The sequence below is a fragment of the Haemaphysalis longicornis genome, unplaced genomic scaffold (assembly GCF_048455015.1).
Source record: "Haemaphysalis longicornis isolate Haplotype H1 unplaced genomic scaffold, Haemaphysalis longicornis Haplotype H1 scaffold_7, whole genome shotgun sequence".
NCBI lineage: Eukaryota > Metazoa > Arthropoda > Arachnida > Ixodida > Ixodidae > Haemaphysalis > Haemaphysalis longicornis.
Window position 1 is genome coordinate 133,321,730 of NW_027526422.1, and position 13,204 is coordinate 133,334,933.

The following is a 13,204-nucleotide window of genomic DNA, read 5'->3' on the forward strand; positions in this document are numbered from 1 at the left end:
ACCAGCCACGACGTGAGGAAATAAGCACTTGGAATTATTGACAGTGTCGCCTTCTCGCTGAAACTAACCAACACCAAGCAGCCGCAACCTTTCCCGCCCATGTTTTAAGCCACCTAAGCGTAGATGGCATCTGCATTCACAGTGGCACGACAATGTAAAACCGTCGATGTTAGTGTTGCTCTCTTGGGTGACCTTCAGTTCTTAGAAAGCCGAAATCGCAAAACCTTCAACTCACTTCCAAAACTCTCCTCCGGTGTCGAAGTAAGACTATCGCGTCGTGCTTATCAACACCTAATCACAAATGTCACCGGACAGTTTTCCTAACTCCCAACTAGACCAGAGAAGTCAATCCAGATCATAAAATTGCCGCCGGTTGGATGTATTTTTGTAGGAGAAAACACGGCGCCCGACCCTTCCTTCATCGTATTTGCGACCAGGCTTTACCTGGGCCAATGCGGCAGCCTAGCAGCGATTGGGACAAAGGGAGTGCTCATTGTGTAAACAAAGACGCATCTGCCAGTGTCGCTACCCAGCCTATCCTTAGCGCGTTTGTCTTCGCAGAAATAACGGCACAACTGAATAGAGAAAGGGAATATACGTTTATATTGTTTGGTCGGGTTGAAGGGAAAGCGACGTGATCCTTAATTACGGACGCGGATGGCTCTGACCTGTTATGTGTTTCTCAGGCTTTTATAGTTAACCATCGAGCCCCCACACAGTCAGGGTATTGACAAAAATAGTCTATTCTTCGGCAATTGTCCTTAACTATGCAGGTAAGTTGTGAATTGCGCCCAGCAAAAAACGAAGAAAGAAAGCACTGACATCGATACAAGGAAACCATAACTTTGACGCACAACGTACTACCACAATGCTGAAGCCGTTTAGATGTCAGGATGTCACGAAGACGCATTCCATCGCGACAACCTCCGGGCAGACGCTTCAAACATCTTACCTAGCCACAGGTACGATGTTTGAGCTGTCTTAACAGGCTTAATTCTATAACAAAAAAGCTGTGCACAGTTTGCGTGCAACCCATATTGGTGACGTATTATTTCATTATGACCAATGTTTATCCTCCTCTACAATTCAGGCTCACGTTTTTGTCGTCTTGGGCCACAGCGAAGCAGAGATGATACACAGCACAAATCCTTGTCGCCTCCTGCAGAATCACACAGAATGCACGCCTATTGGCAAGCCGAGACGACCCCAACCTGTAGTCATGAGGTACCCTTCTAGACCTAAGGGCAAAAGCTATTTGTGGAGTAAAAACGTGGCTCTTGCTTCCGTGCTTTCCCAATTTCTTTCGGCAAGGGAGATAAAAAGAATAGCGTTCATAAAAGCTTCATTCTCCCTTTGTCGGTATAATAAGGGCACTTTTCCTTTGTTAACAACAAAAACCAAGCGCAAAGAACCGAGGTGATCGTGTCGCGAATCAGATTAATGCATCCATGTAGTGATGCGTAACAGTTTCTTACACAGCACGCAAGCACTTAAAGGTATTGGTCACATAGGTTGTACAGGCACTTCTTTGTTGGAACCACAGTAATCTCTTAGATGTAAGGCAAGTCCTACCGGTTTTTAAAGCAAAGCTTTTTACCTCTACCCCCCAAGGGTTCTTTCGCGACCGTTGGTGTCACCAGAAAACCCCAGCGAACAAATAAAAGAATTCACCCGCACCGCCGGGAATCGAACCTGGAACTAATAGACTAACAAATTGAGAGCCCGTTGTCTTACCGAATTAGCTACGAGCCCACGCGAAGACTGAGAAGACAGGTGGTGTACTCACCAAGCACATCTACGGATTTACCCCCTGCGTTCTCGCTGAATGCCACGTGAAAGTGTCACGCGACCACTCACGCCCGCCTAGCGGCCCTGTGCGCACCCTGCTCATGTGCTATGAGTTACGAAAATTAAAGGAAGCTCAGACGAATACATGACATCTCACTTCTAGTACGCCAATGTGCTAGAACCTGTGGCCTCCAGTGTTCACGTAAACAATTACAGCTCCTTGTCGTCCGCCCTCACGCCAAACCAAGGATTACAGTCAAATACTCCTTGATGGCCAGGCCATCACTCCAAGCCCCAGCATCAAGATCCTGGGTAGTTATTTCGAGGGTAACACCAAGAGTGACGTCTCCTTGCAGCGCCTCAAAAACAGCATTAATCAAACATACACATGATCAGGCGAGTTGCCACCAAGAAGTGAGGTCTAAGGAATCCGGTACCTTTCGAATAATTGAAGCTTTTGTCCTCTCGAGAGTTACTTACGTCAACCCCCTGTCTTCTGCTCGACATGGAAGACGTAGAGATGCATTATATAATGATTAGAAAGGCGGTCGAGCGGACCATTGGTCTTCTCATGAGTGCGTCCACACAGAGGCTGCTTAGCACGGGGCTCCACAACACGGTGGAAGAGCTGATAGAAGAACATCTTTCTAAACAGAAGGTCCGACTCAGAACGGCGATGGGTAACCGCATGCTTCACCAGATTGGCTGGGCAGCCCAGAATGTCACTCCGCTTGACGTACTCTACGACTCTTGGCGACAAAAGCTAAAGATGCTCCCTTTGCTTAGAAATATGAACCCCTCACATGACGAGGGTCACCGGAAAGCACGGGGTCAAGTGCTAAACCCCACCCTCGGTGGGGATCATGCAGTTATCTATACAGACGCCTCCAAACATTGAGGGCAGCAAACGCCATCATCGTGGCTACCTCCAGAACCAACCTCCTTGCGTGTACATCGCTTAGGACCAAAGAAATGACGGCAGCAGAAGAGCCAGCCTTCACTTTGGCTCTCGCTCAACCTGGGGTTCGGAGGGTAGTCATCGATTCCCAGCAAGCCTACTGGAATTATCAGTAGGGTTGGGTGTCCTGGCCTGCACTGCGCGTGCTAAAAAAAACACTGCCCTTCCATTCAGCTCATCTGGACACCCCCTCAAGCTTCAATGGAGGGCAACAAAAACGCCCACCCAACAAGCCTGCGCTTTTACTTCCCGTGCTATGGAGCGGCACGAGGACTGTCACCCGCTTGTCACGTTCAGGGAGATAACCCAGCATTATCGCCTTTTGAAACACACCGTGCCTTCGCCTTACCCTGACCTTTCCAGAGAACAACAAACTACCCCACGGCTCATACAATCCGGGCTCCTTCCCAGAGCCTACGCGTCTTTACTTAATGTATCCGAATCGCTACGACGCTGAATGTAAATTTTGCTCAGAAGTAGGAACACTCCGCCCCGTAATCGGGGTGTGCGACTTTAGCCCTGAGCACCCTCCTCTCTTTCCGTCAACTACCCAACAAGAGCAATGGGAGATGCTGCTGTCTTGGCCCTCTCTACCTACAGAGCTTCAGTGCTGGACAGAACACAGGCCGCGCGGACTGCATATGGGCCCCACAGAAGAAGGAATAACTCCCCAGGGCTCACTCTTGGCCGTTCAGAAATGTCAACAGAAGTATTTCTTCCTCCTCCTCCTCGTTCTCTGCCGCAAATCTCGTCGCCATCGTCCGAGGCGCAGAGACGGAGAAGACAGATGGTCTAACACCGGGTTGGAGCTTACTTTAATTTTATAAAAAAAGTTTCCACTCTTGTACTACACCAATACAACTCAACCAAAACCAAACACCGTTCATGCTTCATGCATTGATTTAACCTTAACAAGAATGTCTCTTTGGAGTAATAAATGGTGTGGTTAAAAGCATTCCACTTCTTTCTGGTTTTGCTATTTGTAGAGCAATGTGAGTGAATTTAAGCGACGTCGCATGGGTAATCGTTATGAGTGCCGTTTACAGCTTTGCTTTCCAACCACATTCACGGGGTGGATTGGCGCGATTTTTTTCAAACATGTCAATAGGATTTACGCAAAAAAGCGCCAATTCTCAAAGGATCGCTTATTGACACCTTCACCTTGTGTGTAGGCGTACCCACAGCAGTTGAGTGTAAATATGCGTACTAATCTTTTGCCCCTGGAAGAATTACGGTCAACGCGGAGTTTGAGATCAACACAAAAAAGTAAATGGGATAACATGCAAAACACAATTTGCAGCTGCACTGGTACACGCTCTGCTGCTTCATTTAGAGAACTTGGTCAAATCAGTCGCGGTATTTTTTTTTGTAACATGTTAGCGTTCGAAACTCATTTACTGGTCAGATAGGCTCTACATTTGTTATACTTATCAGTTCTAACTGAGAGGGTAAATGAGGAAAATGATGTTCAGGCAGCCTAAATTGCCCTCCTGGCCCGAATCATGCTGCTTTCTTTTCACTGTAATAGAGATGTTACTTTTGTAGTTCGTGGTGGTATTGCTTCCTAGCGCAGGTAGCGGTGTATTTAGGTTCATCACTAGTGCGCGACGTCTTTATCATTCCTGGTCCACGCGGTGCTCGCACCGCTCACTCTCTCACGGCCTCAAGACAAAACGACCAACTTTGCATTAGGTTACAACAGGAGGTGCCATAACTGTTATTTCTTTAAGGCATGCAGACGTTTCTTCCAGGGTTTTTTTAACCCCTTTCGTATGTCGACTTCCAATCCCTAATATTTCAGGAGACAGGAGGTGGTTTCGGCCTCCGCGACCCTGTGCGGAAACCGAGCCTTCTTATTCGGTGACCCTTTTGCAGCTGCATGCGACATTCCACGTTTCGACTGAGGTCAGCTTTTACAAGTCTAACGATGGGCGAAGCTTCTCTTCCCTATGAACACCTGCCCTTCTAATGCCTCCACGACTATTACTCCGCTGATTCGTGTGACCGCTCCCAATGTGGGCGAAATTCCTCATGCATACAGAGGCATTAAAACCTCGTTTCTCTGTTTCGGCTGGTACCAACCTGGGGCGCATCTGTCTGCCCCCATCCGAATATGCTGCCTAAACCTGCCCAGATGTACCGTCTTATACGTACTCTGTTGAAAGTCCTATGCTACGGTTTGTTTTAGCGCTGCATGATCGCCATTTTTATTGTTGTGACATCACAAGGTCAAACAATCAATCAAGGCATTTGTTTAGCCTCTGCGTGTACATCGTCAACCTGCCTACCCCTTGCTACTCCATTGCGCTTTTAGCTGCTCCTCTTTCCTGATGGTACCTCAATCTGCCTCATCTATGCTGTCCGCAACGCACTCGGTTAAAACTCTTAAGCCACAGCATTTGGTCAACGCTTCTTTATCGTTATTGTTATTGTTTTGACATTACACAGCCAAAAACTAATCAAACTATTTTTTGGCCTCTGCCTCTCCATCGTCAACCTGAAAAACCATCAAGGTTTGTTTACAGAAGATGCAATGTCTTTACCGCAGTACATGAACTCTGTACCATTGCTCAGTATTCGCTCGTCGAGCATTAGGACCTATCCTTGTAATGCGGTAACTTCTTCGACAGAGGACGCAGCACTCATGTCGCTCACACGCGGATATGACGCGCTTCTTAGATAACTATTGCAGAGGACGCCTACTACTAGCGTCTCTATTTAGGATATTTTATGTGGGATAACCAAGGTTGTTTTTTATGTTGTCACTTGCATTAGTGTCTCTTTGTTCTCGGCAAATAGTGGTGCCCTTCGTTTTTGTTCCTTAACATTTCTGTTTGTTTAGGGCTATACAATGTAAGCCATTGTTTTGCTTCCGCGATTGTTTTATTCTCCCCACAAAAAGTGGTGGTGTCAAAATATTTGAATATCACAATTTGGCAGCCGTGACACTGCCTTCCGTGGCGACATTCGTGTTGATGGGCAGGACAATAGCGGCGCAGTTAATCCTACGCAAGAACAGCAAGAACACCCTAATAGGGTAGTGGACACTGAGCCGTTCCACTCCTGTTTCTATAGACGTAGAATCGCAATGCTCCATCACATGTAATGCCATGCTGCGTGTGAACTGGGACGCAATCTAAACGTTGTAAGTAAATACTACGCTCCATTAGGCGATGTGGATGCGTCACAATTTCTCCGCGAATCTTTCGCCAACGACCAGACATATAGCTTATTCTACTCATATTGAAGGTCTTGCTTAAGCGCCCACGCATAAAGGACGCTGCCGTCGGCTAAATAAAGGCGGATGAGCCAAACAAGATCAAACATGGAAGCTATGTTGCGGTCAGATCAAAGTGACTTCCATTCAATTGCGGCACTTTTTCGGGGCTGGTTAATTCTTTAGATTTCTAGCTCAATAAACAGACAGCACAGACCACATGACCAAATGTTTAGCAACGTCTTCAAAATATTTGATTGATTAGATTCTATTTGAGGACCTTGCAACGTCGACAGACACCAGCAGCAGAGGCCGGGATCTATTTGTAGTCTTCACCGCAAGCTACTCTTGTACAGGCTTCATGTCTGTTCTTCATGTGGCTTTCTACTGGTAAGTACAATGCACTTGCTTTTATTTTACGTAAGCTGCGCACTGCGCCACAATTTGTCGGCATATCTTGCATGCTGACTTGCCGGCGCCACAGTTCAAGCCTAGAAGCTTTAGCTTACCCGACAAAGAAGGACACTTCACTTAACACTTTTTGACGGATAAAATCAACAATAGGACTCTGCACAAAGAAGTTAAGAGAATCGAAAGAGGCTGCACTTATAATTCTTAATGTAGCTTTTCCCCCCATACCGTATCAGGAAAGATATCAGTCATTATCTTAGAATAAGAATAATACAGTGCATGAAAGGCAGTGCGGTTAACCAGATTACAGTCCGGTGGGCTACCCTACGCATGGGAATTGAAAAAGGATGGATTTAAAGAGAAAGAAAAATATTGAAAAGACGTAAAGACGTAGAATAGAGCTAGAGGACGAAAAAATAAAAATTAAAAGTAACTAAAAAGAAAACCATGGGCGATAATAAAGCCGAAACTTAAAAAGTAAATTAACCAAACGGCGAGTGACAATGGTACACGGTGTATCTACAATCGTTCAGACAAGCCTCCGTCCTTAAAAAAACGAAGTACAGTCTAGTCTACTTATAACAACATCCAAGTATCATAGAAATCCCATCGTTATAACCGATAATTGTTATAAGCGGGTTGCGAAATTAAAAGATGGAACAGAGCTCAAAACATTTTTTTCGCATGCCAGCAAGGTTGTACCACTACTAATTTGCCGAAAAGAAGCCACAGTCAGTCACCTTGGTTTGCCGCGTGTGAAGCTAGCGCAAATCTTTTCCAAGAGCATGTATATGTGCTTCACCTAGCTGAGCTAAATGTCCATCCGGAAACAAAGTCCCCGAGGGACTGTGTCGCGCATTAGGCCTCCGAAGGAACTACCTCAGTAGTCTGCGCAACCGCGTCATTAGAGTCGCCACTGTTGCACTTCTGGTGCACAATATAACCAGATTCAATAGTTATATCCGATATAGTGGCACTGGAGGATTGTAATAAGCGGTTTATTTTACCATAGAAAGAATAAAAAAGTTGACGTTGCCCTAGCTGTTCATCGTTATATCGGATATATCGTTATAGGTGGACTCGACTGTAATGCTTTTGTGGCCTTTTGATACTCTTATGGGCAACGCCTGTGACCCAAAACAGTATGCGCAATTAATTGCTGGTTTTAGAGTTTGCGGAGTGCGGTTGGCAGGTGCAATCTCTGCGTTCCAAACCGTGCACAGTGACACGAGAGGTGTTCGATTGTTTCGTACGCGGCACACACGTCCCAAGCAGGGCTGTGAGCCACTTCGATAGCGAAAGAGTAAGCTGTGGTGAAAGCAACTCCTTCGACAGGCCGCACAGTAGGGTGGCATCCGAGCATTCCATGATAATGGGTAAGTGGCGCTGCAGGTCAGGGTCGAGCAAGCACAGGCGGGAGAGTGAAAATTCCGCGGAATTCCAAAGAGTAAACGTGAGTTATCGGGCGACGGAGGGCAGTTACCGTGAAGCAGCATGGCACTATAACGGGATGTCGGCCAATATGGCTCTTCTATTATCATAATGAGCCGCTTTTTCTGCACATTCATTCCCAGAAATGCCGCATTGTCTTCCTGGCTAAATGGGGACTACACTTTCTTGAAATCTGCCGCTAGTCACGCAGTTCATCGTCGTAGTCCGACAGAAGAGAAAAACAATTCGTTGTTGGACGACTTCATTGATCCCTATGCTGTGAAATATAAAGTTGGGCCTCTCTTTTGCCATCCCTGTCTGCGTTCATAGTGGACCTCTTTTTCTCCTCCTAAAACCTCCAGACCTCCCTAAACAGCGTACCTCTACACAGCGTAGCAGGTACTAATGGGATCTGCTATTAAATGTTATGGAAATTGAAATGAGAGCGAAAACGCAGACTTTCTGCTGATTTTCACTTTTATTTGCGGTACAAGAAACGAACACTGCATTGTTGTGAAAACTTGTAGGGGTATCGCCGGTGCTAAAACCTTGCTCGGAACGTGGAAGAATTACATTATATCAGCGTGTTTCACACATCACATGTCTCAAAGCTCATAGAAAAGCTTGTGAGCGCCACTGAAACTTCATCGCTGGAAATTAACAAATGGCTTCAGTCGTGCATGGCTTTTATTAGGCCACGTGAGTGCGTACAAGACAGTATCTTGCAGAGTCTCTTGTATTCGCTGTGTCTTGCATACAAGATAGTATCTCAGCCGTGGTCGCTACTACCTCAGCACTTGTGCCGGAAGTACGGTCGAGCCGACTTACAACGAACTTGAGCGTCATGCTGAATTTGTTAGTTATATTCTAAGTTCGTTATAAGTTTAACAAGCATTTTCTGAGCATGAAAACGCAACATGCATACGGCGGGCGCACTGACGAAGTGGCGGGCACCGGATGGAGGGCGCGCGGCGATTGCAGGGCACTGGCTGCAGCCAGGAAGCGACGTTGGCCGTTTGCACGCCGGAATAGAACTCCCGGCTTAAAAAAAGATTGACAGGTGGGACGTAGCTAATAATATACAAATAAATGTTTTCTCAGGGTTGATAGGGGCTTTTTGCGCTTCCTGGTCGGCGGGTCGGAATTGATCAAGGAACTCAGGGTGTTGTCCTCTCTCTCTTTAAAAAATTCCCAGATTGTCAACTTCAACAGATCGTACGTCTAACCAGGTCACACATTTTTCGCTCCCTGCATAAGGTCGTTCACAATGTCAGAAAACAACAGTCGACGATACCTTGTTGGCACTCTCGACGTGCTTAGGCTTCAAGGCTTGTTTTTGAGGTTGAATGGTGTTTTTTTTCTTTGTTACTTTTCTTGCGGCTGAACTCAAGCGGAAAGCGCGAGGGAGCCTGCACGGGGGCTGCCGAAATACACGTGTAGCTAGATTTGTGGCCCTGAAAATCTGATCCACCGATTTCCCGACCGGCAGACAAGCTGGACGGGAGAAACGCAAGCGGATGCACAGGTCCTGGCACAGGGCCAACGCCAACTTTCTGCAAGTTCGCCGTCTTCTCCCCTATTTTCTCCCCAATCTCACTTCACCCTTTTTCCTTCGAGTGCTCCCTCCGGCCTATAGAACGCGGAGTTGAGTTGAGGGTGGAGGGGGTGCAATTTGATACCACGACGGGGAAGTCTTTTTTTTTACATTTTCTTTCTCTGTGGTTTTATATTCCTTGCTGAAACCATTTCGGTTAGAAAAGGGGGATCCCTCCGCAATTCATTAGAAGCTTCACGTTTACGTAAAGCCGATCAAGTGGTGACTGCGAATGCGAGGTGAGGTCGGCCGGTGGTGGAACGTTCGGTGGGCTCGACTTTATATGGGACATCGCTCACGTCCTTACGGACGGGTCCCTATACAAATGACGGAAACTACGCAGCCGGCTCGTACGCTGTAAGCTCCAAATATTTCCCCAGCACTTAGTGTTGATCATGTAATTTCATACAAAACGCCAGAGTGACTTGTCATTGAGTCAGCGTTAAAAACAAAATCGCCTAGAAAGCGACCCGCAGCCGTTTGAACCGACTGTAAAGGAGCCTACAACATCTGCAGGATATTTCCATAGGTGGAACATGCCAACCTACGTGAGCCTTGTTCAGCAGCTAAATGAAAACGGCCTTGGTGCTCGGTTCCTTGGCATCCTTCACACGTTGGTGCCCCAGAAAATGAAGCCGTTTATAAGTTGTCCGGAATAAAGCTTTTGTATGCCTGAATGTTTAAAGTGATGTATAACAATCCGCCCCTTGTAAGACAAACAATTTCCGAACGTTGTGGGTCCTTCTCGAGGCCACGATACAAATCTTGCGTTAACAAGGCAGTTAGAAGAGCACAGAAGACATTGCTGTTCCACGTCCGACTAATCCAGTTTCAACATGGGCGTGGCTTTGCAATCTGAATCAGCAATTGCAGCTGTGCTAAACGTAAGGAGTATTTGGTGACGTCGTACGTTTTTTTATGAACTGCCAAGAGCGTGCGGTAGATTGGACCGCTTTATTGTGAAAACTTGATAAAGAACCACTCAAATTCTTTTGAGGACATCCTACACCCAGCCGCACAGCGGATACCCGGGTGATTCAGCATGAGCATTGTTCTCATTTGATGAAGGAGGCATACCTTTGTGACTCGCGGTGATTTGCCTGAAATATTTTTAATCGGGCTACTCAAGTGGAGCAATTGCTAGCACACTTAACACCCCCACACCCGTTCCTTCATTAGCAACAATTTACTCACTCACTCTTTACTAGTTTGTCCAAAGATCGACAACGGTTGATATAGAAAGAACATTTTGTAAAGAGGGAGCATGATGACGTAACGCAAAATTTATCATGCGTGATTTTTTTTCGGGTAAATGCTTTCTAGGAGAGAATTCAACACAAAATATAAAAAAAATGCTTAAACACACCTTTATTGCTGCGGGTCGTACGTTGAGGGTCATAATTTCCTTCTTGCAAGAAAATAAAATGTCTGTCGACATTTTACCAGCCTTTGCAGCTTGTACAGGGTCTAATAACAAGGATAACATCGTTACTGTTCAGCTTGTTATCGTTGGTCTTAAGACGACTTTTTATGCTCAATTTACACATCCACAATGCTCTGTACTTTTATGCTTTAGAAACTGATCATGTTTAATTCTAAGGGTGAATTTGATAATAAGCGCTCGTTTTCAAGTTTCAGTGGTTTTCGCCACGTAAAGGAAAAAATTCCCCGCATTTCCCCGAGGGGAAGAATGTGAAAGTGCGAATGCACGAGTTGAATTTGCGCGGTTCGGTAATGTTCGCGAAAGAGAGATCACACACACACACACAACTACAAAGAAAGAAAGATGCATTTATTCACAGACACCTATTTGCGTTGTCGTTGTACTTGATTGCTAGAGCGGATCTCAGCTTTGAAATTTCGTGGCAGTACTCCTTTAAGCGGGTGCATTAGCCCTTCTCACGCCCGATTCCTGGCCAATCCCCCACGTGGGTATGTGCCATGCACAGACCCCTATTTGTGTTGTCGTTGTGCTTGATTGCTAGAGCGGATCTCAGCTTTGAAATTTCGTGTCAGTACTCCTTTAAGCGGGTGCATTAGCCCTTCTCACGCCAATCCCCCACGTGGGTATGTGCCATGTCAGCGGCCAGGCAGCGCGCGCCCATCTCCCCCCGTTGCCAAGGAAGACGAGGAGATTCCTGGCCAATCCCCCACGTGGGTATGTGCCATGTCAGCGGCCAGGCAGCGCGCGCCCATCTCCCCCCGTTGCCAAGGAAGACGAGGAGCGCGCGCACCCGCAGCTGTTGCTATGCGGACGGCGGCGGAATGCGGACGGCGGCGGACGCTTCAGGCTCGCTTAAGAAGTGCATTCGCACTTAAAAAAAAAGCATATTTCAGACATTGTGGTTGAAAATATCGAATGAAAAGAAGTTTGTTTCTTTTCTTCGCCATGCGAGTTCGCGACAATTATTCGGCACAGAACATCAGCGCGCAGGAGCCTTGCTGCGACGTGTGCTACCTCTAAAATTATCAAACTTGGCACCGGGAGTGCGTATACTACTGTATTTTAAACCGCTTGCCAGCTCCGAATTGAAATCTGCTTTTCCGGACTCTTGGATGTATTAAAATGTTCTCTGGTGGAGGAATATTTTGTTTACAGTGTATTGCTTAAAGTGATTTAACAGGGGTACTAAAGACTAACTATTCCGAAATTACGCGTCTTACAGGTGATATTGGGCTGAATATTATGAAAAATTTTACATCTTACTACCTTGCAGATTAACCTATCCAAAACATTTGAAATATGTCGACTGAACAATGGCGGTACTCTTTGTTGAAATGTGTTCCTTACGTATACAGTTCGTTTTGACAAGTCCCTCCGTTTCTTGAGTAATGTCGGAGGAGGCTCCAAATCCGCCCTTTCCGAGAAGAAAGGTGATGAAAAGGTGTCTATGAAGTAACTATAACACACTCAACCTAGAGGGCGCACCGGTGAATGTGATTTTTACGTTGGAGATGTAACAAAATAGCGCTGCCAACGCGTATTGGGACGAACCGCCGTTTTTCTCTAATTGCCCAAATAATGTCTTCAGTCCTGTTTCACAAACAAAAACCACGGCACTGCACATACCACCCTGCAGACCCGACGTCTCATCTTACAGATCATGATATATTTCCTGCTTTGTACATGAGAGTAAAGAAAGCTACACGAACAAACTTGCGTAGACAATGTAGACTTATGACGAAATAAAATCATTTTTTGTGTAAGCACAGTGCGATAGTTAGGCCAGCACTCCAAAATCAGCATACTTACTTAGCGTTCCGCCACACCACCGCATTGGCTGGAAAGTATGAACCAGTGGCCTTGATAACAGGACAAAACAAATTGTCCATTTCCATATTCTTATCACTGGGGAATCGCGGTGGAATACCATTTCCAGGGACATCTGACTATGCGCACGCGCGACTGCCTCAGTGGTTCCTTTTTGCGATTTAAAACGATACCCTGTATCATTGTTTCCTGGTCGCGCACAAGATAGAGAAACTGCTCGCACTCTAAGTACTTTTATTTATGGTGTACATTCGCGAACGCTGCCTAAGAAGAGAAAGTAATCATTCATTACGACGTTAATGATCGTAGAATACACACATGCAGAAAAACGGGCACGCGCCTTTGGTCTGCAAATATACGTCTCTCGGTGGAGCTGTACCAACAAGCCAAACCATTCATCATCAAAGAGAAAGTGATCTACCTACTATGTCAAAAGTCGACGTAGCCTACACGGCAACAACAAATGAATTATGGTTTGTACACCGAAATATAAAGCGACATCACGAAGTGAGGTGTATTCACAAATAATGAGTG

The 13,204-nt window shown here is 46.1% G+C and overlaps 1 protein-coding gene across 2 annotated transcripts in view; it reads right to left on the minus strand.

Moving 5' to 3' along the window:
• LOC144145157 (uncharacterized) overlaps positions 1 to 12,869 on the minus strand; it is a 32,147-nt gene extending 19,278 nt beyond the window's left edge. For both annotated transcript variants that reach the window (XM_077676661.1, XM_077676662.1), the window contains exons 1-3: positions 12,653 to 12,869; positions 10,766 to 10,866; positions 1,097 to 1,159 (exon numbers count right to left, since the gene is read on the minus strand). In XM_077676661.1, the coding sequence (XP_077532787.1) occupies positions 1,097 to 1,159; positions 10,766 to 10,866; positions 12,653 to 12,785 (297 nt within the window). In that variant the 5' untranslated portion in view covers positions 12,786 to 12,869. The remainder of the gene's footprint in view (positions 1 to 1,096; positions 1,160 to 10,765; positions 10,867 to 12,652) is intronic.
• Between the last annotated feature and the right edge of the window lie 335 nt (positions 12,870 to 13,204).